We start from the raw sequence: 24764 nt of genomic DNA on the forward strand, positions 1-24764 counted from the left end.
GCACTAACTAAATAAAGAAATTACGAAACTGAGATGAGAGAGTAACAGGTAAGCTACTATGTACTTAAGAAGCTTTTATATTCAGTGTAAATGATGTGCAAACAAAGTGCCTCTGAATTAAGGCTCAGTGTCTGAAGCTAATGCCTTGGCAATTTTGTAGCAGTATTTCTTGCAAGGAGACCAACAAAATCTAAGCTATTAGATTATTACACAGGTCGTTCTCCTAACACCATTCCAAGATTTATCCTGGTTTCTGAGTTTTCCCCTATTTAGGGAAAAGAGCATATGCAAATCACCTCACAGATAAAAGTCTGGCATCACTGCTACATTTGGAGGGCCATGCCCTGGCATGGGACACACATCAACTGTTTTTGAAAACAGTTAACTTTTGGTTCACAGTGATTTCTGATGTCTGGGGCAAAAAAAGCATCCAGATCCCTGATGGATTCTGCGGGCTCTTTATACAGAAAATCTTACTTCAGGATCCTGACTAAATGTTTGTTGAAATACATGGGGATATGATTTCTAAAAGCAGTAATTGATCTGACTTTTTATTACTGTTTCAGCTGCTCCCCACTGACCACTGGCACAAGGTTATGGGTAGGAGCAGCTGTGTGTTTGTGTCTGGACTCTCACTGAGAGGAACAAATGATCTCCCTCCTCCCCCACTTTTAACACATTCATTATTACAGGGGCTTACAACAAAAACCAACTGCCAATCAGGCCTTGAAACAGTAAATCAGGTTTATACAAATGTGGAATATTTATGATAAGGTCTTTCTGTGTTTTGGTGGGGAGATTTCTAAAGGCAGCCAGAAGTTTTGGCAGCAGAAATTCTGCTGATGTTCTGTGTAATTTATAGTCCAGAACGCCTCATGCATCTTTCAGAGTCACCCCCTGCAATTTAGAGATGTACAGAACACATTTAAAAGCCTCCTTTCGCACTGAGAGCACTTTTGTGTTTAATTTTTTGGCCTTTGGTGTATAGTAACTTTTAGCATCATTAATTGTGTCTCAAGTACAAACAAATTAGGCTTATACATAAAATTCACTGCTGGAAAGCAACATGATTCCAGGGTTGGAGTTTGTTCCTTTTCAACTGGGGAAACCAGCTGAAATGGGTGATAGAAAAGAAAGCAAACAAAAAAAGACAAAAAATTGCAAATTACATTTGAAGACTGAGAAATCTTTCTGATACTGCTCTTAATTTTGCACTGCTGATGGACATGGAGACTCACATTCATATGGTTTGGACCAAAGCACCCTGGTTACAAATTTGTCTCTTAAGCTCACCTCTAAAGAAACCCAGATACAACCTTATGCCCAGAGAAGTTACAGTCAACTTGGGAGGCCCTGACCAACAACCACAGATAAGAAATAGAAGAGAAAAGTTTACTTGGTTTTGCAGTAGGCCACCACACACATGATGCCAACTACTAGAAGAGCAATGCAAATGCCAGTTATGGTCAGCACCCGTTTCTGGTACAGTTCCTCAGCTTCTAGAAAGGGACAAAAACAGAGAAAGTCACAACATGGAGGATGCCTAGGCAAGGAGCACACAGTCAACAGCTGTCATGCTACAAACCACTGCACAGATTCACACAGCCACACCGAGACACAGCCACCACACTTCAGGCAGACTCATTATTGACTGCAAGGAGAACAGGACTACACCACAAACTATAAAACACAATACTGAGGGATGAGAACAATTACAGAATTACAGTCAAAAGTAACTTTTTTTTTTTTTAAGCTAAAAAGAATAATATCTAAGAAACAACTTCTTAGTTGACAAACACAGCATTTGCTGGAAATAAAAATGAAGTATGGTAAGGTAATAACAAGAATTTGCAAATGCTTTGGAAGTTTTGCAAAGACAGCTGGAATGAAAGCCATTTTTACAGGTCTTACGAGAAATTTATTTTCCTATTATCTTTTCTGGATTGTTTTCACCAATATTTCTCTGGTCCCATGTCAATTTATATCTCAGCTGTCTTTACAGGAGAAATTTTAAAACACTCTTGTACATTTGAAACATGAGCTTGGCTTGTAATTATATCACCAATGGAAATGAAGACAGGTTTTGAGCTCTGGTCATAAAATTCAGACTCTTTCTCCACAGCTCCTCCTAAAACACAACAATATCCACAACCAGCAGTGCCTTGTGTGAGAGAAATGCAGAGTTTCAACTTGTATCCCTTTGTGACCTACAAAGGAACTCTCTATCTAGGGTGGCAGCTTGCTCAGTGATGACAACTTGTTACCTGTCTCATTCATTGGAGATATTTCACTGTTATAAAGGTGTTAGTAGCCCTGCTAATGTTTGGGCTGGAGCCACCGATGCTTTCCAGCCTTGCTCATGCTTGGCAGAGAGCAGTGCTGAGTGCTCTGCTGGGGAAATGTAAAGTAAGGAGCTCTGAAACAGAGGCGCGTTCTGTGTTGACGCTTTACAGATGAGGATTTGTGTACTTGCTCTTAGGAGAAAAATGGATGTCTAGCTTTACTCAAGTCTTATTTTTGATTAAGACAGACCAATAGTGATCTGCAATATTGACCACAGTCAGAATATCAGCAGGTGATTAAAAATAAATGAATGAATGAATTAGAGCTGCACAGCTTTGCACTACCTTTGGGATAAATGTCAGCATTATTCCTGCTGGAAGAGACTGACATCTGGCTGGTACAGAGGTGCACAGTGGTCTCTCACATGTGCCATGTAACTCTCACATGTCCAAATGATGCACTGTCATAAATGACACACCAGCTCAGGGGAAAATACTCCTTTACTGAACAGGGAGCAGACTTCCCTCCTTTGTGTTTCCTGAGCTTGTCTGGTTTTGTTTTAAAGTTGCTGTGGGCAAGTGGCAAATACTCCGTGCAACAAACCAAAAAGCAAAAATAAATCCTAATTTCTCTGATACAATGCACCACACCATGGAACAAATTTGTCTTACAAGCCAAACCCACTGTAAATCAAACACCAGCAAACAGGTCATGAGCACTGTCAGACAAAATTAATAGCACTAATTATTAACAAAGACAGGGGAAGAGGAAAGAAGAAGTGAGTGTGGTAAAACTAGGATGCTGCAAAAATTTATTAAAGAAAAAAAATATAACTCCAAGAACAGAAAGTCAAAGAAGGGAAGGAAGAAATGACTGAAACTCCAACCAAACCAAACTATGACAAAGAAAAAGAGGAAGGTGAAATATAAGGAAAGACAGGAAAGAGGGTACAGACGTCAACTACAGGCCTGGCACATGCTTGGAACTGGAAAAAAACAGAGAGAAGAAAAGCTTGGGGACAAAAAAAAAAGGTTGAAGCAGATTGTGAAGGGATTTCTCATACAGCATAACTCCTCACCTAGGCTAGTTAGTGGCACTGGATCCCCTTCCCTTTTTTGCCCCTTCTCAAAGCGCTTATTAGTTAGCCATGGAAATGGTGTATTACAAGGATGTCACAGGAAACAGGAGAATTGTGCTAAGCAATTTAGGGGCTAATTTGAAATGCTTTGAATTATTACTATTATTTTATTGTCATGCTGTCAGCTGTTAGCTTATGAAAGCAAAATGAATAATGACATATCAACCTGTTTTTTTTTTTTTTTTGTAGCACAAGGAAGAGGAAGTAGAAGATTAACAGTGGACACTCTGCTCAATTTTTGTACTGAAGGAAAAATTGCACTGACTCTGGGAGGTTTGGTGCAGGCTGAGGGTGTTGAAAATGAGCTGGGCAGCTGGCTGGTGATGGCCTGACTGAGTTTGCCAGTGGGCTGAGGCTCATTGCATATGTGTGGGACATTCTGGGAGCTCACTCACTGCAGGGGACAGGGGACATCCAGAGACAGCAGGGCTGTGGGTACAGCCCTGAGCAATGCTGCCGGCACCACCAGCTCTGCTGGGACTACAGGTCTTGATGGGCACAGGAAATTAAATCCCTGGATCTGCTTCCATAGCCTTAGTTCCCTCCTGTGCTCTTTGAAACAAGGCCCTAAGGAATATGCAGCTGGACATGGTGGGCATGAATGGTGGTGCTGTCAGGCCCGCCCTTGAACTCCAGGGGCACGGTCTGCCAAGGAAAGCACTTGGGCAGTCATGCCCAGCAAACCAGCAAGCTCTCATGTAAATGTGGCTGTGCTCCTGGCTGGCAGGAGACAGCCAGGGCCAAAGGAGGGATGCCAGGCTGGGCGAGGTGGGGGGCGGGGATCCCTCATTTGGTGGGGCCAGTGTAGGTGACAGGGGCTGCTGGCAGCTGGGACACGACTGGGATCCTGGTCAAGACTTTACAGATGGCATGGTGCCTCAAAGACAAGCCTTGGACTCTGATTAGGGCCAAGAAGAGTTTTGTGAAGAACTCCTGTGGGGCACTTGGGTTATACTACATCTTGCCCCAAAACTGCCTTCTGTCTCTGACCAGTGTTAATGTTTATGGAGTCAGTTAATGACACCCAGCTAAATTACATATGCTGACTAAACTACCTTGAAATGAATTTATAGCAGCCTTGCAGCTAAGTTTGTAAAGAATTTTATGTGCAGAGAGAATTTAGGAAACATTTTAGCCTGTTAAGTTTTAAAAATAATTTCAATAATTTTTTTACCCTACAGAGTGCTAGGAAAATCAAATCAAATCAACATAAGACTTAAGTCAAGGTTTTACACAAGCAGCCTTTCAAATATGCATATTATGCAATTAATTTCACATCACTTTAATTTACACATAACTGATGATACATGAAGTCTTAAAGTTGCTTTGTTTTAAAGTTTCTCCTCTTATATATCTCTGGGGATTTTTAAAAGAATTTAATTCCAAGAGGTTGTTCTGCTAATGTAATTTCATATATTAAGCAAAATTTGCATGTCAGTTTTTTAAAGGATTTTAATTTAACTCATATGTTAATGTAGCCGTACATCTTCCACTACAACCTAATATGTATGAGTGGGAATTAATGCTAACTTAGGATAATAATAAAAACAAAAAATAAGCTGGGTTGTGAGTGATTTTTAAAATTTGGGCTTGTAATGGGTTTCCCACAGTTCACAGCTTAAGCTAATGACATTTTGTGGGGGCATTTTTAATAAGAACATGAACAAAAACTGCCTCACCACCTGTTACTTTTTAAAAGTTTTTAAAAAAATTTATTTACCAATAATTGTAAGAGATTCCAAACTAAAAGTAACCTGAATTTCAAGTTAGCCTATTCAAGAAATGCATTATTTGTACCTCTGAATACAAATAGCTAGTCAGATAAGTACAGTCTATTCATGAATACGACTTCAAAGATCTATTTCTATTATATTTAAAGCTGAAGTGTGAAAATAGTACCCACTGCCAATGTTCTTGTTAAGTTTAGTTTTAGAAATATTGAATATATTTGCTGACTTGAGGATCTGAAGTCTAGCTGTAAATTCCTAAATAACTTTCAGTTCACTTTGAATTTACAGACCTGGAAAGGAACGTATATATCATTTCATTTACAGATATGTATAGGCAACTGATTTACACATGATGTGTAACCACCAAGATGAGGGTTTAGACATAAAACTTTACTTGAAAATCAGAGCTCAACACGGCAAATTTGCATAATTTTAAGTGGCCATAACAGTTTCTCCCTTTTAATATACTAGTTAGACATTCTGCTTAACACTTACAGTGTTTCCAAAACCAGGCAACCCGAAAAAAACTCACCAAAAGCAGAGGTCAAAACTAGTCAAAACTGTACAGCAGAAAGAGGAATGTACACAATGTTATGATCACTCTAGTAATTCCTAGAATTCCTTAAGTCTGGAATATCATGTCAATATTTTGATGACCATTTTAGTGAATTGATCTCCACTAACACTTTGTCAAGGGTTGTTGTTATAGCTGTATGATCCCTTTTAAAGCATAAAGAAATTGGTTAGGAATTGAAAAGGGGAAGTGGAGAAAAAAAAAAAATTAAAAGGGGTTTATCTCTCAGGGTCTAGAATCTGCAGGCTAAAAGGAATGATTGGTCCATACCCATAAATTCAATCCCAAGATGCTCTGCCAATGCAGAAAGTTGTCAAAAAAAGAAAGAAAAAGGAAAAAGTTTCAGAAAAGAGCAATACACTGTACTTAAAAATAAATTACATATGAGAATTACAGCTATTCTGTGTCTGCACATGAAACAGGACAAAGGGTGCATGGTTATGTGAGCAGTGCAGAAAGGGCACCTTTCTTAGCTATGTGACCAGACCCTCTGCAAGGCTTATACACAAAAATGTGTATACATGGAGCATCTGAGCAGCCACAGTCCAGGGAACGCAAGAGGAACCATTAACCCTTAAAGATCTTACTGAGATGAACAGGGCTGCGGCCTGAGCATGCCATGCACAATGGCTGATTGTTTTCACATGGGAACATGACAGCCAAGGGATGCTCTACAAAGGGCAGCATACCCCTGTAAATGGGTTGTGCACTGCTCTCCCTTCTGACCCTGCTTCTGTCCCCGGAATGCGAACCCTTGCCCTTGAACGTTGTGACCTGGAGCTGGCTGGCACTGATTACTCGGCAGTGGGAGTCCTTTGCTTTGCAAATTGACTGCAGCAGGCCTCCAGCTTCTGGAAAATGAGGAGCCAACCCCTTTTCCCTGTCTTTGGACTGTGCTGCGTTGGCAGAACAACTTGTTGACCAGCCGTATGGACCCTGGGGGCAGGGCCTGATCCCTTACACAAATCACTGCCTAAATCAGCATGTCCTGTGGGTCAAGAGGAACACAGGTTTCCCCCCAGCAGGTACCCTAGGAGACCCTTCCCATGGGGCCAACACCACAGCCATGGTAGCTCTTGCCTTTTTTTGTTCTTGTGTGCTGTGAAATTTACATCAATGGTAATTTTCACAGCAAATGGATTTTTAATGTAGTTTGCATACATGGGGAATGTCAATTCTTTGTTGTCAATCAGTAACATTTTAAGGGTTAAGTAAGTTGGAATCCATCCAGGTCTCTTCCTAAAGAGCCAGTTTCACATGCCTACCTGACCTCTTCTAATGATATACATTAGTTACATAGAAAGCTTGATTAAATCTTCAGTAAAATGAATGACATGCCCATGCACATATATTGCTGTAATTATGGTTGCTTATAGATAAGACACCTAGTTTGAAGGTAATTTAATTTTAGGGAAGTCATTCATATCATGCAGTTTCTATTTCATATAATTCAATAGGGAGTTGATATTTTAAATCTGAATATATTCTGTCTGGAAAGCCTAACAAGAAAACATGCTGAAGAAACATGCATTGCTTATTCAAACCTAGATGTTATATAGCCCTGACTTATCCATGGTATTCCTAGTTACATTCCCTAGATGTCATAAGCAGAACATCCCAACACTTCTCATTTTATAAACAGGTGATTATTTTGGTATTTTCCTACTTAGCCTGATATTTTTGCACACTTTTTCCATGCAGTGTGGCTTCTATTGAATATTTGTCTCCAGGTGCTCTAAGAATAAATACAATTAATTATTTTTAACAACTCAGTTTTCATTCTGGTTGTGACTGGGGGATATGACAGTCTTGCAGGAAAAAATGCTTAGGAAGCAATTTTTTTTCAGCGAAGTTATTTAAAACTGCAACTTGTTGGGTATATTGTAGCCTCCTGAGATGCAGGGTCTATGGAACAAGGATGGGGCTGGGAAATGTGGAACAGAATCCTTCAGCACTGCATGCTCTTTTTATGAGTGGTGTGCCACAGCAGCTGGGCACTCCGGACTTTGAGGGGGCTGCTGCATGGATTCAGGTGGGTGGGTAGCCTAGAGACATGGTGCTGCCCAGTGAGGGGTGAGCACCGCCTCAGGTGTTTGTAGAGAATTTGCACCTGGCAAAGAAAGGACCCATTTGGATCAACTGCAACAGCAGAGAGGTCCAGGAAGACCAATTCCAACTCCAAAGCACCAAAGTGTCATGTTTCTTTCTGTGGATAATGAAAAATGCTAAAAAATTAGAAATTCTTCTTCATGCAATTTCAATTAAAAACAAACTCAAATCTCCTAAACTATCAAAGAGCAGAACCCCTGTGTGTCAACCATTTCTATTTAAGAGACTGGGATATAGTCTCTTTATGACATTTAGATTCCACTTTGGATCCAAAATCTGGTTCATTTCAATAGTACTAAGGTTGCAAAATTGGTTTTGAACTTAATGTATTAAGTCCTATGGCTCCTGTAAAAGTAACAATTGGCTCAATCTCAGGAGCATAGAAAATTTGTCCTTTCACAACTGAAGTATCCTATTATAGCAATTTTAGCACTTAGTGAACATTACCTGAGCAGTATATAGTGAAAACCTGTCTTTTAAAATTCTGAGCAAAAGATGGACAATGGCATTTTTCAAAACTGCTTGATCATTCAGGAGTCTTTGTCTCAGCACACAGAGTGTACAAGTGAGTGAAAGGCTTTAGTAAATGAAAATTTCAGGGGACATTGTCTACTACCTTATGCAGATGTGACTACTTGAGAAATATGTAGAAAATGAGAAATACTAAAGTAGTAGAATAGCTAAAGGCAGACTTTAAAAGACCTGTAGTTTGTATGAAAAGGCTGAAAAATTAGGCCATCATACAGTAACTGCAGTTTTGGTCATCCTTTTAGAACATCAGAGCTTTTCTCTTGCCCCCTTTAATGCCTCAGCCAGCTTCACTGTGACAATATGAGGCAGGGGCCACTATAATCTAAAAAGAAAATTCCTTCTGCCCCTCTTGCTCATCAGGGGTGGCAGGGCTGTTTAAGCCAGTGACACTATTTAAACTAGTGCCTCATGTTCAGGTGATGCCCAAGAAGGGCCACAGCCTGCCCCGGGCCAGTTCTAAATTCACAATTCATATATAATTGTAAACTAGTGAAGGAAGCAAGTCCATAGTCCCTTTGAGTGGGGTCCTTGGGGCATTGAGAGGACAAAGTGTTTACCTGTGATTAAACTCTAGAGACATTCCCTCAACCTTCTATTAATTCATGGCTTTATCACTGTTTCTTATCCCAGGGATTATTCTGCACAGTGTTGCCATAAGAGTTCTCTTGCCTAAGTACATTAAAATTACCCAAAACTTCTAATGTTGACTCATTACTTTTGCTGTCCTCCACTGGCCTTGATTCCCCGACTTCAAGGGAGAAAATGTGTGAACATTCAGACAGAAAATGTACGTAATTGATGTATTTTTGCAACAATTTGTGGACTACCTTCTGCTGTCCTATGGGCCAGTGGTAGATCACGAGTCTCAAAGTCAAAGCAGTCACAGAAAAAACCCAGGGTGGCACACCTGGTAGCAGCTGTGACTGCTATGCTCAAGGAAAGGACACTACAGGGTCTGCCCGCCAGGCTTGTGAGATGAGTCAAGTTAGCCTTGCACTCTGTTGGGACAGGGCATTTCCAGAATGCTCAATGGCACCTTGTTCTCATCTGGCAAAAGGTCAGCCCAGTAACTTCAGGACTCTCAAATACCAATTCCAGGGGAGATTTCTGAAGAAAAAAATTTTTAACATCCAAATTAAGACAGTAACAGCTCATTGGTAGGCACACTTGGCTTGGAACCCCACTGACTCTTTCTTTCCAAATGAAGAAAGACCCTTCAAAAAGTAAGTAAAATTCATAGCTGTATGGTTCACACATACACTGCTGTTTCCTACTGGCACTTACACTGTTTAGCATCTCAATTTACTCTGTACTTTGCAAAAGCTGCATTCACAGAACTAAGTTAATCATCCACAACACTGGGTGCAAAATATGAGCTTGGCTTTAAGTCCTAGATGCAACATTTGCCTTTAGAGAACTCTCTAAGTCCTCTGTTAAATAATATGCTCTGGTCTGCTCTGGGTATGATAATAAAATGTCATATAAATGCTTCTTCATTGATTTTTTTTTTTTTTTTTTTAGTTAAGTATAGAAATGCCCTCAGTGGACCCTTTCCAAAAGTGTAATTTCAAGATCTCATGCAGTATAAGAAATCAGATGTTGCAGTGCAGATGCAAGGCAGGCAGAAGCGCCAGACTCTCATAGCCATTGGCTGGGGCTCTCAGAGCCCCATGTTTTCCTGCCTCTGCATTTCAAGGAGAGGAAGTGCTTGACCAGCTTAAGTACTAATAACTATGTGTAACTCTTGCAGTAAGGCAAGGGCATCTATGCCTTTTCCATGGAGGCAACTTCAGAAAATCTCAACCTGGTGTTTTTAAAAATGCCAACCAGGGTTAGGAAACTGAAGAACAAAGGAAGGAAAACCCACAGAAACTTTTTTTTTTACTCCTTGGTTGGAAAATGAATTCATAATCAACATACAATTCTTCTACAGTTTTCAGATAAAATTCAGCAGCAAACAATGGATCTCATATTTTTTACACTACCTCCTTTTAAATTATTATTCTAAGATCAGAAAATCTGAACTACACTTTTCACCACAATCCACAGAAAGGGCCACTTAAATCTAACATTTGGTAAACAAATACTGTAACAGCATAAAAAATTTTAGAGCCATCATTACCAGAGGGATTTAAATATAACTCACACTAATAAAGCTTCTAAAGCAGGGCATAAAATGCACACTTGAGTGCTGGAAGGTCCGGTCCCCAGTCAGCACTCTTGGGATTTATGTGGGTAGCTTCTATGATGGAAAGTATGAATTATGTATGGATGTTTTTCATCCATCAGTATAAGAGAAAACCTGTGCATCTCTTGAGACTCCAAAATGTCCAGCACATACTTACAGCTTTTTGTCCTATATACCAATGGAAATTAAATTAAGCTGGCCTACAGTCTTTCTGTGCTGGCAAGTAATCCATCAAAAAACCAGTTTCTGTAACACTGCTTTTGGATCGCAGTATATTCTGATGCCAGGAACAATAGAATGTAAGTAGTACACATGCATTTAAATGTAAGAACTAAGCAATTTTTTTTGTATGCTACCTTTGACGTTGCTGTAGCCAACGAGAGAAAATAAATATATAGTGTACCTTCTGCTGCATCCTTGTCAAGTAATAATAATTTCCATTTCTCCATGGGAAACCTTATGGGATGGGACTACAGTGCTGATTCTAGCAGTGTGTGTATGTGCATGTCTGGTACTTTCATTTGGCCGATTAATCTTTGATCTCTTGCACCTGTTACTCACAATATACCCAAAACATGTTAGACCTCATTGTTTAAGTAATCTTTTCCTCTTTTCTTTTTCTTTCTGTGCTCTCTCCACTGAAGCTTGGAGAAGGAGAAGGAAGAAAATTTTGATCCTGTTTGGCAAGTGCTCACTTGAAACAATGTAAGCACTTCAATTACCTTTAACTTCTAGTTCCAAATGTCATATATAAGCAGAGGACTAGCTACCCATCCTTTGGTTGAGAGAGTATGGCCTGTATCGTGACTCAAGCTTCTTGTGGCAAATAAAATGGGAGACTTTCAAAATTTCATTTTTGTACTTTTTCTGCTTGATGTCAGCAGGGAGTCCATATCACACACTGAGAATTAATTTCACAGCATTCCTAAGTCTTGCCTTTCCCCCTATCCTCAATGCCAAACAACCTCAGGATTGCTTTCTGTTATAATTTGCAATTGCTTTTTGTTATAATTTTCATGCAACAGGCAGAGACAATCAATATTAGGCCTTAGGCAACAAATCTAGTTACAGATTAAAAAAAAAAAAAACAAAATTGGAGGAAAGATGCAGCGACAAGAAAGCAGCACCGACTGAGCATGCTTCTACTGCGGCACAGACAGAAAAGTAGTGGACGTACTGTAGAAGCTGGCCATTACGTAGTTTTGGCAGCGATCACCAGTAAATTCATTTGGGCACCTGAGAGGAAAAACAAACAAAAAAAATGGTAGAGAAAAAAACAGAGAAAAGAGAAGAGGTGAACATATGCTAAGAAAGAAGCTCCTTCAGTGTGAACTGATATGACTTGGTGAGTTCACTTTCAGAAACTGAATCTCGGTTTAGCATGTCAAAATAGCTCAGGATGTTGAGAGCAAGTTATTTGCTCTGTGGAAATGTAAAGAGATACCCCCTGCAAAACCAGCCAAAACCAAACCAATCCAGATCAAAATGTGTTTCAAGATCTGAGACAGAAATTCACCATTCCAGAGACCGAGATTGGTTTTAGGATGCTCTTTCCACAAGGCAGCAAGGACACAAGTTCTGTACGTACTCATCTCCATGAGTTTGGTCTTTTAGGGTTGCACAATGCAGCAGTCTCCCAAACAGGAAAACTGCCAGCGTGTGCAAAACAAATGCATCTGTGAATGAATGGAAAGATCAAAAATCACACAAACGAGAAATATTTTGGAGGTCAATAATGCCGTGGTGTACAGATTGTACTTCAGAAAATCAGGTCACAAATTAGTGAGTAAAGAGGCCGGTTCCAGCTGAACTGTGAAAACACCAAGTACTATTGATTTTGTTGCTGTAGTTGGGGAAGAAAGCAAAGTTCAGATTATTTTAACATACTTTCTTGGTTTTGGATTTTCATGGGCAGAGTTTCAGTACATCTTGCTCCAGTGAATCCAGGTTGGCACCTAAAGGGCAAAAACGTGATAAGCAATAGTACACCAAAACCACTGCACTAACAGACTTACATCTGCTGTTCTATGGAGTGCGAGTGCATTAAGTGACTTCCTGGTTGGGTGTTAGTGACAAATGATCAGAAGAGAGGCAAGAAAGCGTAACCTTTCCAGAAGATAAAACTTTGCAAAATTTACAGCAAAAATCCATCAGAGAAAAAAAAGTATTTTTCCTTGTCTGTTTTGAAAAAGATAGAAGGATCATGGCTAGCAAAAATGTGCACCAGCTCACTGCTTATTCCATCTCATGAGGGGCCCAGATTGAGTTATTTTTTAAAACTTGCAATGCAGTGCATAACAACAATTTACACTGTTGCTTTCATTAGTCACATAATGTGACTAGTCACATAAAATCTATAAAAATACCACGATTTTCTTATTTCTGTTGTGTCTTCTGGCAATTTGCTTTGAGGAAGAACAGTAAGTATAGTGATCACTGAGAAGCTGCAAAAATCCAAAAGGTGAGAAGACAAAGTCAAACCCAAAGGGAAGTATATTCAACATGGCTCACAAGAAGGTAAAATAAGTCAGTCCAGACAATAAGTAAAATGAGAGGGCAGAAGTGGTCTCAAGATTCACAGCCCTTGAGTTGTTTGTCCTTCCAGTTCATAAGCTCCTCTGCAGAAAACTTCAGGGCAGCTTCCTCCTTGATCTTAGAGAAGGAATTTCTCTTCTATGATTTGCTCATCTTTTTTGCTGCTGCCTATCAATTCTTCCTGCACCTTCATTCTCCATGCTGGGGCAAATCTCAGGCTCCCAAAATATCACCACAGAGAGGCTTCCTGTGCTTCAGACGGAAGTGTGAATGACTGTCCACCATACTAAGGATCTACAGATTTCAATCTTTGCTCTTTCCAGTCTTACTCAGCATTAACCTGAAATTACCTGATATCTGCTCCTGTGAAAACATTTCAGTTGTGTTGCCTGTCTTTGTGATGCTTTCCATGACTTTGCCACCATGCAAGAATCTCCCCCTTCTTTTCTCCTGCTGATGACATGGTGCTGGCCTCTTTTTCAAATTTACTTGCCACATGCTAAAAAGCCTTGTTATTTGTAAATACTTGTTGGTCAGAAAAATCCTCCATCTCTTCTATCCATCTGAGTTTCATGTGTGCTGAAAGCTGTCCCAATATTTTAAATTCTGCTTTTCCAATTGCCTCTAGCCGTAAAAAACAGGGATGCTGTCCTTGCCCAAGTGAGACTTTCAGAAAATCCCTTTGGCAAAGGATCAGTGTCAGGGATAAACATTAGCATCTTGCTCAAACCAACTATGCAGGAATGATATTTGTGTAACAAAGGTATATTCTGAGGATTTGCAGAAGACTCTTTGAACTTGATTTGCTGTAATGACATATTTATTTATTAAGGAAGAGAGTTTAAGTTCTTCAGAGCCAATGTCACCTCTTTTGGTGAGTAGCCCGTGTGGAGAGATCCCAGTCTCCACAGACATATTCAGCTGAGAAAAACACAGCAAGGGTAACTCAGTCTTTAGTAGATGTTCTTCCTAGGCATGACAGAAGACTTTTTGCACCTTTGAGAGAATGCAAAGTGCTTTTAATAGAAAGCATTTTGATCTGTGTTAATGAATCAAGAATAAAAATATTTTGCACCACTGATTTTGTTAAATGGCTGTCCCTGGAAAGTTGGCATTTGTGCATGCTTGGCTTTCAGTTCACAGGGTCCTTTACATCTTTGTCATCAGGCTAAACACTACAAATTTCCAAGGAACATGATTGAAAGGCTCATGTTTTCCTCCTGCCACTGGCTGCTGGTGGTTGCTTGCTTTGTCTGTACTAGTTTTCAGATGTTGGTGCAGCTGTGGAGGTGATGAAAACAACTTGAGCACTGGTATAGACAATGCAGAAATCACTTCCAGACTGAGCAGGATCAGCCCTGCTTGAGATGGTGCCGAAAACAGCTCAGGTGTGTTTATACTTGCTCTGAAACCATTGTCAGCAAATGGGCTGCAGCACCTGCCCTCAAGAATGAGCCCAGGGTGGGCCAGCTGAGAGGAAAGCTGAGATGAGCCTGTACACTTATGAGGATGTGTGAATGCTGAAGGCATTTTATTGCTCAGATGTGCACTGCAGCACGGTTTCCATAGTTTCCAGTTTGAAAGGTTGTTTCCTGGAGACCGTACTTTTACAATCAGCTTGCAAAAACTTTTCCTACTCAAAGTTTTCAGACAATATTTCTTGTTGTGGCTTTTTTTTTTCTAGATCATTATCCATGTACTATTTTCCTTTAGGACAGCAGCAAAAGTTGAGGTCAAACATTAGAGCAAAATGTGTATGTTTGTGCTGTGAGAGCCTTGTAATTTCCCTTCTGCCTTAAAAAAGGCTACTTGAAGCATTTATTTCTTATATTAACTGGGTAAAACCAAAATAATGAAGCACATGTAATAGAATAATTGCTTTTTTCCTGCTACACACACTAGTTGCAAAGAGCAGCATTTGCATGTGTTCAGTGGACACTTCTCAGAACACTGAACACATATCATCAGACCTTTTTTCATCAGGAGGGAAATGGCTGAATGGTTCATCTTTCCACTTCATTCACTGCCTACAAACAAATGCATTGTACTTCCCAAATGCATGGGAAGTAGAGTACTTAGTAATCCATTTCATGGCCTAAATAAGTACTAGTATTTCTATCCTGTCTCTTGAATGAATACTTCTGGAACTTCTGCTTGCAAACTTGCTGGTTTTAAGAAAATTCTGCCCATTTCTATTCAACAAAGGCCTTCACATGGAGACAGATGTAGAAAATGGCTATATCATTAAAAAGTGCATAATCCACTCTTTTGCTGTTAAGAAAAGCAGCAGCACATTTCTGTTAAGACAGTAGCATTACTTGAATCCAATGAAATTCCATTGTAAATTTCATTTCTTCAGTAATAACAAAACCATTAGAAAAAATGTCTGCAAGTTGGAAATCAATTGGTCAGATTATCAAGACCTTCATGGTATGATTCTTCAAAAGAACACTCCAAAAGTGTAACAGATCTTATATTGACATAGATTTTTTCAAGTAAGAAGGAAATGCTAGGAATTTTGGGTCTTAATTTTGCATTTATTGAAATATTTTTTCTTCATTGAATCTGGGGACACATTTCCAACAGAAATGACTTAGGAATCTCAGTCTCATAGGAAGCCAGTAACATCTCCAGGCTTCTTAACTCTATGATGTTTTCACAATGTGACTCATGTTTTTAAGAAGCTTCTGAAAATTTTATACACTAGTCTATTTAAATAGTCAAAGCTTCTTATTTCATCTGTCCTATTTTGAGAGTGTTTTACTCTGTCTTGGACCTTAATTAAAATATGTGTGGGGAAAATACATGCTACCACAGATGTAGCTGTACATTGCTTTACTATGTCTTCACACATTTCTTGAGCATTTCACATGGTTACCTTGTGAAAGCAGGGAATTTTCTTGAAGTTCACAGTAGTATCCAGAACAGCAAGATCTGATTCTGTCCAGATCATCACTATGTATTTAATAAAATTTTATTTTTTAATATATAGCCAGATTTTAACTGAAGATGGATGTAGGATTTTTTTTTTTTTTTAGTAGAATAAGGGATTTAAAAAACCAGATTACTTGGAAAATTCCATGGTTGTTTTGAATCTGAGTCATGTTTTTTTGGTTAGGGATAAAACCAATTTAGAATTATATGGCTCATGCTTTAGAAATTTTGTTTTTGCTCTCAACAGATGGACCATATGGAAAAATGTGAACTTGCTACTGAGGCAGAAATATGAAAAGCAAGTACCATATTTCAAGCATTCTGTTTCCACAAGCATGTTCTGGGAGTAGATTTGTTTTCTTAGAACAATGAAGACAATGTGCAGTGGTTAGATACCTATTTTAGATAACTGGAATGTTAGAATAAAAAGTGGACATCTTTATTTTCAAAGAAGTAAGAAGAAAACTGTATTTGACCCTTCATTTTCATCCATTTTCAGGTACTCACTTTTATTTCATATGTAGCTGAATTGCATAATTTTACTACACAACATAAAATTTTTGATCTGGCAAGTATTAGAGAGCATAGTAAATGGCCCTGCAAAATAGTGGTGGCTCTGACTGTTGTCAGGGTAAGAATCCTTCTCCACTGCCTTCTTGTAAATGAGATTCACCCTGTCTAAGTTTACAGCTCTGATGCTTTTCCCAAATAGGTCTTGGACCACCCAGGCAGAGGCACATCTGCCAAATCTGGGAATCGCCTTTTCCTTGAAGTACAGCCTCAGAATTAAAGGTTAATTCTTGTCCACAACAGGGAAAAACAGCCCCCACTTTATTCAAATGTCCCCAAGACTTTTTATTAAAAAATTAGCCAGTCTATACCATCATTACAGAACATACACAGATGTCTGAATTAAAATAAAGAAGTCTTCATACCAGTGAAGACAGGTTACCTCTGAAACTACCAAGACAGCATTAATGATTAGAAAGCCTGCTCAATGCTCAGCTCTGCCATTCACTGGAGTTTCTGAACAGTGTTTGGATAGGAAGGTGAAACACACAGGCTCTTGTACATGCTCTGGAGAGTTATAGCAAACTGCTCGACTCCTGGCTTACAATAACCATGTAAATTTAACACAAATCTTCCTCAAAAAAGAATCCAACCCACAGCACATATAACTTTTCCATATTCGCTTTAGCTAAAAATGATCCTAAAATTCAATGGAGCATTCATTGCTTTCAGCAGTACAGCAATCCATGAAAATCCAAAGCGAAACAAACCTGTGCAAGAAATATCCTTCTACAAAAAGAAGAGTAAACTTACAGGTAAGCCAGAACATTTTGAGGTTTGGTGGGGCTTTGTTGGCTTTTGTTTGTTTGTTTTCCTTTAAAAAAACCTGAAGACCAAAAACCCAAAAAAACCCAATGAAGACAAGCAGTCAATTTCTTCCTGGCCTAGGGAAAGCATCACAGACCTTCACCTAACTCACCTACCAAAGCTATCTTCACAATTAGTGTTTCTTAATTTTTAGTCCAAGGAGACTGAAAAATTATGCAGTTTCAGCAGATAACAGTCTTCACCAACCACTATTTCTTTGTCTGAAAACAGTAATATCCTCACAAAAGTGCACCCTTTTCCATACCTCTTAGGAACCAAGGATGCTTCCCGAGGTTTAAAGGATGAGTTTCCTCTCAAACTAGTGTGAAGAAGTCCCTAAGACTAGTTCATCTTCAGGGGTAAAAGCTACATGACATGCTCCCAGACAGGAGATAAATTCCAGTGCTGCAGCTCTTCATGGATGCTCTCTGATGCAAGGGACTATTGCAGCAGACAAATACAGCACAACCAGGACCTGAGAAAGGTGCACAAGCACCCCACTAAACAAAACTCATATGATTTCATGAATCAAGATCAGCAAACCAAATAGTAACCTCCACCATGACCATGACATTCATTGATTTTATGCAATTAAACACAACAACAGGTGTGAATCTGGTCTCACCAGAAACTGTTCAGTTACTACATCAGACAATTAAAATAACAGCTTCTTCTAACAAAGTGTAATATTCAATGCAGTTTCCCACACCCTTTCTTTTTTTTTTCTTTCTAAATGTAGAATATTTAGTTTACAGTGTCTGTTTCATTTTTTCTAACGTAAGGCTCAAGTTGTGTTACTTTTTGCCACATAAACACCAATAGAAGATGCTGTGCCACCATCATGTAGAAATAGTTCCCAGTTCCAGAACACAGAGGTTATTCCTGGCATTCCTTCCCCATCCACATGGTAAAAAAATGAAGAAATGCAAGTTCAGAAGAAGACATTTTTCAGGCGCTCCTCCAAAGAAAAAACCATTTGTGAGACCTGATGGCTCCAACAAAAGAAACAAATAGGATTTCTTACCTGCACAGGTATCTTGGGGGGTTTGGGAGGTCTTTAACCATGTAACACTCTCCCCCATTTACACAGAAGGCTTTCTGCTTTATGTCACATTTTGTAAGATGACTTGTCCCAGTTGTAGATGTGGAAGTGGCTGCAAAAGATAAGAATGAAAACACAGATCAGAGGCTGTTTTTCTTTCTGACTGGTAAGTGTACTTGTATGTGAGGGTAGAAGTAAGGCTAGGGAGGATCTGGCAAGCCCTTTGAGCCCTCTATCTGCTGCTACCACAAGCACTAATCACTTGACCCTGTATTTTGTTGATTGCCAGGGAGAGTGGAGTTCAAATACATCCCTCAGAGACACACAACCCCACACTCAGCCGGGGAGGAAGTGAGGGTTTTCCTAGCCCTGCCCATGAAGTGGCCTAAAATTTTTGCAACACTCACATGTGTTTCCTTGAAAATGTGTAATTTATGTGCAGTAACTTTTATTGCAGTAATTGTATGCAAGTGATTTTGGGGTGTGACAGTCATTACTGATTGCTGATATAGTATCCAATAAAACAAGGTCCTGGAGGGTATTTTCTCCCAGTATTGCCTTGAAGCAGGTATTTTCCAGTGAAGCTTAACCTGAGGCCCTGTGCTGATTCAAGACCTCAGTCCAGCCACTTCCTTCTCCCCGAGGAAAGGGTGAATGGCTGAATTCTGAGTGTCTCTTTCCTTGCTCATAAACGAGAGCTGTGACTGCCCTGGGTTGACTCTGTAGGAGGAAGAGAATGGGGAGGTTGGAGGTTTTGTTCCTTCCTGTGCATATACAGTTGCTACCATTGTGTCCACAGGAATCTTTGATCCAGAGGCCAGCCTAGTATCTCCTGCAGTTGGGCTCATCTGCTTGAGATGAGAATGAGGTTTTGGGACACCAACGCTGCTGAACACCATCAGGTGTCTAACTTGCTATTAAATGAAAGTATCACCCTGACCACAGTGTTTTGTAGCTTACTCCCTGCTGCATTTAGGGAATATCTAGAAAAGGCAGGAGCATAGTTTATTTAGCAACCCCCATCTTCAGGAAGGTGCCAGGGAAGGATAAGCAATCACAGCCTTAGGATTTGCCAATGCAATTTCTGTCAAGGATATGCTCTTCATAAACTCACAGAAAGCAACTCAACTCATCCCCCCCAGGGAGAGGGAAATACCTCTTTGGTGGTGACAGTCTACCCACACTGAGTGCAGGTGAAGCTTAAACTCTTGACAATATGCCCATCAATTTTAAATGGCTAAAACTAACTGAAGTGACTACCTGCAAACTGTAAAAAGTGGTGAAGGTTCTTGCATGACATTTGTTTATTTCCAGACATACAGAAGTTAGAAATTTTGCTACTGTGATCAAAAAAAAATCCCAATATTTTTGTTTCTGAGAGACAGTTTGTACCCTGAGGTGAAACAATGCTACTCCCTATTGACTGATTTCACCGGAGTTGACTAGAAAGCTGCAAACACCTACAGAAAAGTGGTCTGATATTTAAAACTTTTTCTAACACAAAGGTACCCAAGGGGTATGCTTATAATAGGTGAAGTGTGACATTCTACCGTTTCCTGGGCTGAATCTGAAGAAAACATGGTCTTAATAGATCAACTATGAACAAATACCACTTAAGCATTCAAACTATAGTATGATACAGTCCCTGTCACATTTCACCTTCATGTATTTCATATTATCTTCCAGGTAAATGAATATTTAGCACTCAGTACTTGGGAGAGTGCAGCATTTGGCTTCTTTCTCTTCCATGCTGCCTTGCTTGTATGGGGTGCTCTCCTCTAACAGGCCAGGAAAAACCCTCCAGTGACCTCTTCCAAAACTGAAGTTCCCTTCTGCTTCTCACTTGCATCCACACATTGCACATTGTGTCCCATCTCCACAGATCCTGATCTTGACTGGGGCCTCTTAGTGTTAATGAAATGCAAACATAGAGTACAGATTCCTCTTAATAACACATTCCTTTTTTCTGGCCCCTCAAAGCAAGATTTATATCCTCTCAGACCAGGATAAACTTATGTCTGGTCTAGGGGCAGGAAAAGGGGTCATGTTTTAAGAGTAGTCTGACACTCTTTCAGCTAGCACCAGCTCAAACAGGACTTTGCACCCAATGTTGACAAAAGGCTGGCCTACAGACTGCTTGTGCTCAGCAGTGAAGGGTCCTCTATGTTTGATGTCAGAGGCTTGACCACCATCCTTGAGGATCTCCCCTCCCTTAGGATAGGGAGATTTGCCTTGCAGAAGAGCCTTTCCCTCTCTGCTGGTGTGAAAGGAGCCTGGATTATTATCGTAAAAGAGATGCCTGACATGACAGGCTGTGTCACACCATGTCCTAGGATGTAACAATGTGGGTGAGCAAATTCCATCTGTACAGCTAATGCAATTTGAAGCCTTTGTTAGTCTCAACACGCAAACAATATTAAGCTTATCACTGCTGATAAACTATTCACTCTTTAATAAAGGACACACTTCAAGCTGTGAGCCAAATACCCTGAGGATGTCCCTTAGCTCAGAAAGCTAGTGCATTCATTTGGAAGGGGAAAACCAGCAATATTGTCTGCAACTTTTTTGAAATAAAAAGAAACCCCGCCATTTTGCTACCCTTCTGGGTAATGCAATGTTTTAAATTGAACATTGAGGGTAGATACAGTAACAAGTGGACTTGTAGCTGTCTGTAATTGTTCCATAATCTCACTTGCTTTTTCTTTAGGCAGAAGTTCAATCAAAACTAGAACACCATGGAGTTTCAAATCTAGCAGTGATTTCCCAACTGATGTAAGTCAGATTTGGACAGCAGCAATTGCTCTGAGCTGATTTTTAGAGATAGGAATAATCAGCAGCTCTCTGAAGAATCTCATGACACAAGGGCTTCACATATATTTGTGAGGAGTATCTTCACCCATGTTTTAGGTATCACATGTTCAAAACTGTCGTATAAATCTTGCACAAGAAGTTTCTCTGCATTACTGATCTGCTGGCACCATAGTCCCTGTCTGCCTGAGCTTTGTAATGAGTTGAGGGGAGGAAAAAGGTCTACCGGGAGTTAGTTCTGATATGAATTTTTCTTTGCAAAGTATGCATAGTTTTTATGGCATATGGCCAGCATTCAGTGCATGCACTGTAAGCCTACTTTGCCAATTAAATACAAGAAACACTAACTGTGGGTTTGGGTTTCACTTAAAGCTACATAACGGAAGAAATGCTGTGTTTGGGAGCAGGTGTTCCTCAGAGTCCATTTCATACAGTCCATAACTAGACCCAAAATATGGTTTTTCAGTGCAGACATGGTCTTGGAAGATGTTTAGTGGGAATGACCAGCAGTGATGAGGTAAAGCACAGCTGTAGAATGTGTATCTGTACACTGTTACTTCTTCACCTAGTCAAAATTTGTACCTACTTTCTTTTTTGCAATATTTTCTTCAGCTATACAAGCACAAGAGGGAAAAGCTGTTTTTTTTTTTCTAACACAGCTTACTGCAAGGACTAAACTACACACATTACAGGTAAATCACAATTTGAAAATATCATGCATGAGAATATCTGAAAAGACTGCATAGTTTACCTTCCCCTCTCCCTTCCCTGAAGGCAGAAACACCATATTTTAAAAAGCAACTGCAGGCAGTGTGAACAAGGTCACTACTTGTAAAGCAAATATTCACATGGCACTGAAAAACAATGAGATCGACTCCCATCCATGGGAATTGCCTAAAGACATTGACAAGAAGAAAAATAGAAGCTATTCCATTTTACAAAAGCAGTTCTATAAAATGTGAATTACTGCTGTAAAACTACCTTAGGTTCATTTCATGTCAAGCAGACAAAACTTCATGTAATTCTGTTCTTACCTGGGGAATCTCTGACCCTTTTTTTCTGGTTTGAAACAGAAAAATGCATTCTCTTTCTCTCTCTTGCTTTCCAAAAAACCCTCTGATGTTTAGTGGCTACAGCACCAAGACTCCCAGACCCTGCACAGACTAGACAGTCCACTGAGAGAAGCCCTAAGGGATCTCTTACTCAGTTACTTACTAGGAGGGAAGAGCTTTGCAAGCTAAACAGAATAGTATCCATGGCTCTTTGAATTGAGTTTCTGCAAAGGTGGTGTAAAATCAGAGGACGCACTCAAAGTCATGCAAGGTAGCTAGTGGGATGCTTATGACTCAGTGGAGGCAGAGTGGCATCTGCAGCACAAAGGAAAGTCTGCCATTCTCACTGGAAGGCCACTTAGTGGAGTTACATATGCCACCTTATTGCACTGCAGATGGACACCTTTCCAGTCTCCTTTTGTGAACTGTGGCTCATGCTGGTGGTGAGAAAGGGACCTGCCTGGAGTGAAGGATGGACCGAGCGAGAGCAGGAGGTGCACATGAACATGCTTTGGGGTGACAGAGTGTCTGCTCCCAGTCGCATATTCCTACACTTGAAGCTCATTCATTTCTTTGAAAGCACAGTCCAGCTCCCTCTTGACTTGCTGATATGCAGTCTAGAGATGCACATCCCTGATCTGTAGGGTACGTTGGTTCCCTGTGCAACCTTGGCTGGAGCACTTAATTCCCCTGTATCTCCATGAAACCATCTACGTTTTCTTCCCGCTGAGTACTGAGCCTCTTCAACTCACTCTGACTTCCCTGATGAATCCAACTTGCAAGGTACTTACAGTACAGAAAACCTTGGCATTTCTGTACTGCACTGAATGAGGAAAGCTGCTGGTTCCAGTGTAACTGTGGGCAGCAGAAGCTATATGCATACTTTCAAGGAAAAGAGAAGCCAAAACCTGAGAGCAATCAAAAATTAGGCCCTTTCCGAAGAGAAAACATCACAAGACCTTCCATTTTACCAGGTGTGTAAAAAGATATATTTCATACAGTCCTTCACACTTAATTGTTTCAGACCTTGAACTTCATTCATGTAGCTGTGAACATACCAAAGGTTTAAAAAAACTACCAACACCAACAGTAAACACCAGAGGAAAAAACCCTCCAATACAACCAAGTCTCTATATGAGATATTTACAGTCTATTTCACGGGGCTGCTCAGAATTTTTCACATTGTTTTTGTGATTTAATACCCTAAAATGGCTGTTCATTCCAGTTAAATTTTTTTCAGCTTCTCTCTTCACAAATAACATGCAGTGTAACATAAAAATTTCCTGGGACCTCCAAATGTGAGGAGGATCTGTTTAGCCAGCAGCTGGAATTGAGTGCTTAAAAGTTAGTGGGATTGTTCTCTGGCCCTAAGGCACTATCTCTATGAAGATCAGGGCTAGCAAGAAGGAAACAGGAAATCACCGGGTCTGCAAGATAGAAACTTCAGGAAAGATTGAGAGCACATAAACTCTTGCTGAACCAAGGCGGCACGTCTCTCTTCCCCCTACGATACAGATTCAGTGGTGGCTTCCTTTCACAAATCCAACCTTAGCAAAGCAAAGTAAAAAATAAAAAAAATTAAAAAAAAGGAAGAAAAACAAAGCACAGACGCTTCAGCTTGCTGCACCACCCGATCGCTTCCTCCCTGATAGGCCAGCAGACTGACCCAGTTGGCAGGCGCACGACTGTGAGACCTGCACAGCATCTGGCTCACCACAGAGGGTCAAGAGGTGACACATGCTGAACACTGCTGATCAAGAACAATTTTTGTTTGCTTCGTTTAACTTTGAGATGGTAAGAAAGCATGGGCACAGACACACGAAGTTCACAAGTTGTTAGTGAGGAAATGCAATTACTGCTTGCAAAAGAAAGTTTTCAGAAGAAGATGGAAAACACAGGCTGTGGAAGAGTACTAGCATATGGAAAGACCTGGTTGAAACTGAGCTTTGAGACAAGGCGTACTTTTTCACTACCATGAAAGATGTCCGCTTGCACTTGAGGGTGGTGTGATAAGTGAAAGGTTTGTAAGAGCCTTTAGAAAACTTTCCTCACCTGGTGAAGGGAGACATGAATGGCAAAACACAAGGCAGTGACAGAGCAGAGCATCCCAAGGGGAAAAATGTGTGTGTGGTAGGAAGGGACAGAAGGTAAAGAAAAGAAAGGAGGGGCAGAGGAAGTAAACATAGATTGGAACAGTGCAGGAAAAACAGGTCTAAGCTCAGGAATGCTAAACTGACAGGAAGTGGTCGGACAAGCCAGACAAGGAAGTGCTTTTACTATTGGGTGACAACCTTGCAAGTGCCAGGAATGGGTGGGAGAGTCTGAAAATTGAGAGACCTTAGATTAAAGCAGACAGCAGACAAGGAGCTGAATGCAAATGTCATGATACCATGAATGTTACAAAGCAAGGAGTGCTTTGCTGCACTGGAGAACATCCCATCATGCAGAAAAACCTGAGTGGTC

General features: G+C 40.2%; 1 protein-coding gene across 11 annotated transcripts in view; it reads right to left on the reverse strand.

The window, feature by feature from the left end:
- The window catches only part of NRG1 (neuregulin 1), a 176555-nt gene that overhangs the window by 12889 nt on the left and 138902 nt on the right, over positions 1-24764 (reverse strand). For 5 of the 11 annotated variants that reach the window (XM_059837058.1, XM_059837056.1, XM_059837054.1 and 2 more), the window contains 3 exons: positions 18424-18553; positions 12441-12508; positions 1397-1499 (listed from right to left, as the gene is read on the reverse strand). In XM_059837058.1, the coding sequence (XP_059693041.1) occupies positions 1397-1499; positions 12441-12508; positions 18424-18553 (301 nt within the window). Of the gene's footprint in view, positions 1-1396; positions 1500-11730; positions 11790-12440; positions 12509-18423; positions 18554-24764 lie in introns of those variants that run through there. The other 6 variants (XM_059837060.1, XM_059837061.1, XM_059837059.1 and 3 more) reach the window with 3 other exon arrangements.

The sequence above is a fragment of the Haemorhous mexicanus genome, chromosome Z (assembly GCF_027477595.1).
Source record: "Haemorhous mexicanus isolate bHaeMex1 chromosome Z, bHaeMex1.pri, whole genome shotgun sequence".
NCBI lineage: Eukaryota > Metazoa > Chordata > Aves > Passeriformes > Fringillidae > Haemorhous > Haemorhous mexicanus.